This window comes from Suricata suricatta, chromosome 6, assembly GCF_006229205.1.
Source record: "Suricata suricatta isolate VVHF042 chromosome 6, meerkat_22Aug2017_6uvM2_HiC, whole genome shotgun sequence".
Classification (NCBI taxonomy): domain Eukaryota; kingdom Metazoa; phylum Chordata; class Mammalia; order Carnivora; family Herpestidae; genus Suricata; species Suricata suricatta.
In genome coordinates, this window is record NC_043705.1 from 12,582,951 (window position 1) to 12,586,321 (window position 3,371).

The following is a 3,371-nucleotide window of genomic DNA, read 5'->3' on the forward strand; positions in this document are numbered from 1 at the left end:
TTTGTTTCAACAATACTGTGCATCACTTTTTCTGTGACCCCTATGCAGTTCTAAAGCTGTCTTCTTCTGATACTTTTATCAATGACCTGATGGTATTCACTGTGGGTGGACTGATATTTCTGACGCCATTTACATGTATCATCATTTCATATGCTTATATCCTCTCTAACGTACTGAAGTTGCCATCTGCCCACGGAATTAGGAAAGCCCTGTCCACATGTGGATCCCACCTCACCGTGGTGACCCTCTTCTATGGGGCAATCCTGGGGGTCTATATGCGCCCTTCATCCTCATACTCGGTCCAAGACACAGTGGCCACAGTTATCTTCACAGTGGTGACTCCCCTGGTCAATCCCTTCATCTACAGCCTGAGAAATCGTGATATGAAGGGAGCCTTAAGGAAGCTAATTATTAAGAGACTAGTTTTGTCATGACTCTAGAATTAGACCATTTTAGAGCTGAAAATTCTACTAGAAATTATATAATTCTTAATTTTTCAAAGGAAACCAAGGCCCAGATAGGTGCAAAATCCACTCATAACTATTGCTCTAATTAGTGACCATTATCATGTTTTAAAATGAGGCAGACAGATGCTCATAAGTCATAAAATCACTCATTTGTTACCTATAAGAAGGGCTGATCCTATGACCCTTCTTATACAGATAAAAACTAGACTGAGGCCTGGGTGAATTAGATGACTGATCCCAAGTGATACCCAGGTGCATTTTCTTAAGGGTGAGCCTAGAACTGTTACAAGATGCTGGCCACCACGATGGACTGGGACCTGTGAATGACTTTAGACACAGGCTTTTTAGAGTCAACTGCTCTCCATGGTCTCCATGTGAAAAGTGAAGAAACCACATTTAGATTCATTTGTGTTTGAGATCTCAGAAGCAGAAAAAGCTGCAAATAGGATATCTATGGCAGCTGGGAGCTACACAGGTCACCTGAAGCTTCACCAATCCTGCCCCGTTATCTTATTATGCATGATAATGAGTCAAATTACAACTGACACTTACTGAGTGATTCCAATATGGGGAGGAGTATCTCTGTATTATTTCTCTTAGCTTTCACACAAGCTCACGAGGTCATACTACAAATCTTCCCATTGTTTTACAGAAAGAGGAAACTGGGTCATAGAGAAGTTATCTTGGCTAAGCCTATACAAGAAATGTTTGGAACCAGAGTGATCCTGACCACGTCCTCTTCAAGTGTTTGGTGATTTTCATTTTTACTCATTTGTTGTTACTATTGTTGTATTTTTATTTTGCACATACAGGTTTTTTTTAATATACAGGTCTATGAGTTTTAAGACATCTACAAGTTTGTATAATCACCATAACTAGTAGGATAAAAGAACAACTCTATCACCTCAAATAGTTCCCACATGCTGTCCCTTTATAGTCAAACTCTCCCTCCACTCCTAACTCCTGGAAACCATTGATGTATTCTCACAACTCAACCTTGAGTTGTGTCTTTGACAGAATGTTGTATTGTTGGAATCAAAATATATGTAACCTTTTCAGTCTTGCTTTCTTTCATTCATTTCTTCTTCCATTCAACAAATGCCTTGGAGATTCATCCATGTTATTGTATACATCCATAATTTTTTCCTTTTCTTAATAAAATTTTTTTAAATGTTCATTTATTTTTGAAAGAGAGAGAGCACAAAAGGGAAAGGTACAGAGAGAGGGAGAAACAGAACCAAAGCAGGCTCCAGGCTCTGAACTGTCAGCACAGAGCCCGACACAGGCTCTGTGAGATCATGACCAGAGCCAAAGTCAGATGGTTAACTGTCTAAGCCACTCAGGCACCCCCTTTAAAATTTTTTAATTTTATTTTTATTTTTGAGAGGTAAAGAGAGAGATCATGAGCAGGGGGAGGGGCAGAGAGAGAGGGAGACACAGAATCTGAAGCAGGCGTAGCTGTCAGCACAGAGCCTGCTTGTAGGGCTCGAACTCACGAACCGAGAGATCATGACCTGAGCCAAAGTCAGACACTCAACTGACTGAGCCACCCAGGCTCCCCAGTTTGTTACTTTTTTATTGTTGAGTAGAATTTCATTGAATGGATGAAGCTACTGTAAAATTAGGATATAGGCCTTATGTTTCTATTCTTCAGGAATCCCTGGGCCATACATATTTGAATTTACAAGAAATTACAAAACCATCTTCTGTCATGACTGTAACGTTTTGGATCCCACCTACAGTCTAGGTCTAGTTGCTCTGCATCCTCACCAGCATTTGGTGTTGTCAGCATGTAAATTCTATTTCAATGGGAGCTAAGTTTGAATTTTTCTAACTGCTAAGTATATTAAGCAACTTTTCATGTGCTTATTTGCTATCTATATCTCTTTTTTGATGGAATGTCTGTTCACCTCTTTTGCCCACTTTTTGTTGGATTAATTTGCTTTACCTCTGAGTTTTGGATGTTCTGTATATATCCTAGATAGAAGTCCTCTGTTAGATCTGTGATGCCCATATTTTCCCCATGGGTATCTGGCCTTCCATTCTTTTTAGAGAGACTTTTGCAGAGCTAAAGTCTTTAATGTTGATAATCACCAGTCACTGTTATAATTTTTCTTTTCATACACTGTTCACATTTACAGAACAAAGGGTAGAGAAATCCTCTATTATATTTACTCATATATTTACTATTTTTGTTCTTATTTTTGATTACAGAAGCACCAAATTCCCTTCTGGCACTAGTTCCCTTCCACTTAAAGAATATCCTTTAGCATTTTTAAAAAAGACCAATTGGTGAAAAATTTATTCTCAAAGAATGGAGTGGAAATGAGTAAATATTTTCACCTGAATGGGAATGAAAATAAGTTCTATCTTTATGTTATATCTATATGACATGATTGATGTTAGCTGAACGTACTGTGATAATCATTTCACAATAGATATAAATCAAACTGTCATGCTGTGTGCCTTAAACTTATACAGTGATGTATGCCAACTATTTCTCAATAAAACTAGAATAGAGTTTGCTTCCCAACTTGTCATTAAATTAAAACTGATTTTGGGGTGCTTGGGTGGCTCAGTCGGTTAAGCATCCGACTTTGGCTCAGGTCATAATCTCAAGGTTTGTGGGTTCAAGCGCCACATCATGCTCTGTGCTGACAGCTCAGAGCCTGCAGCCTGTCTTTAGATTCTGTGTCTCCCTCTCTCTCTGACCCTTCCCTGCTCATGCTGTCTCTCTCTCTCTCTCAAAAATAAATTAAACATTAAAAAATTTTTAAATAAATTAATTAAAATTGATTTTAAGAGGCAAAAAAGGGAAAGAAAATAAATTATATTTATTATAAACATCTCACATAATGTGTGGGATGCTCAGAGGGAAATCTGTAACTTTAAAATGATGCAATA

The 3,371-nt window shown here is 38.1% G+C and overlaps 1 protein-coding gene across 1 annotated transcript in view; it reads left to right on the forward strand.

Annotated features, from left to right (window-relative positions):
- Positions 1-434, forward strand: part of LOC115293348 (olfactory receptor 1361-like) — a 927-nt gene extending 493 nt beyond the window's left edge. The window contains exon 1 of the mRNA XM_029941145.1: positions 1-434. This exon is cut by the window's left edge and continues 493 nt beyond it. Coding sequence (XP_029797005.1) covers positions 1-434 — 434 coding nt within the window.
- The last annotated feature ends 2,937 nt before the right edge of the window (positions 435-3,371 follow it).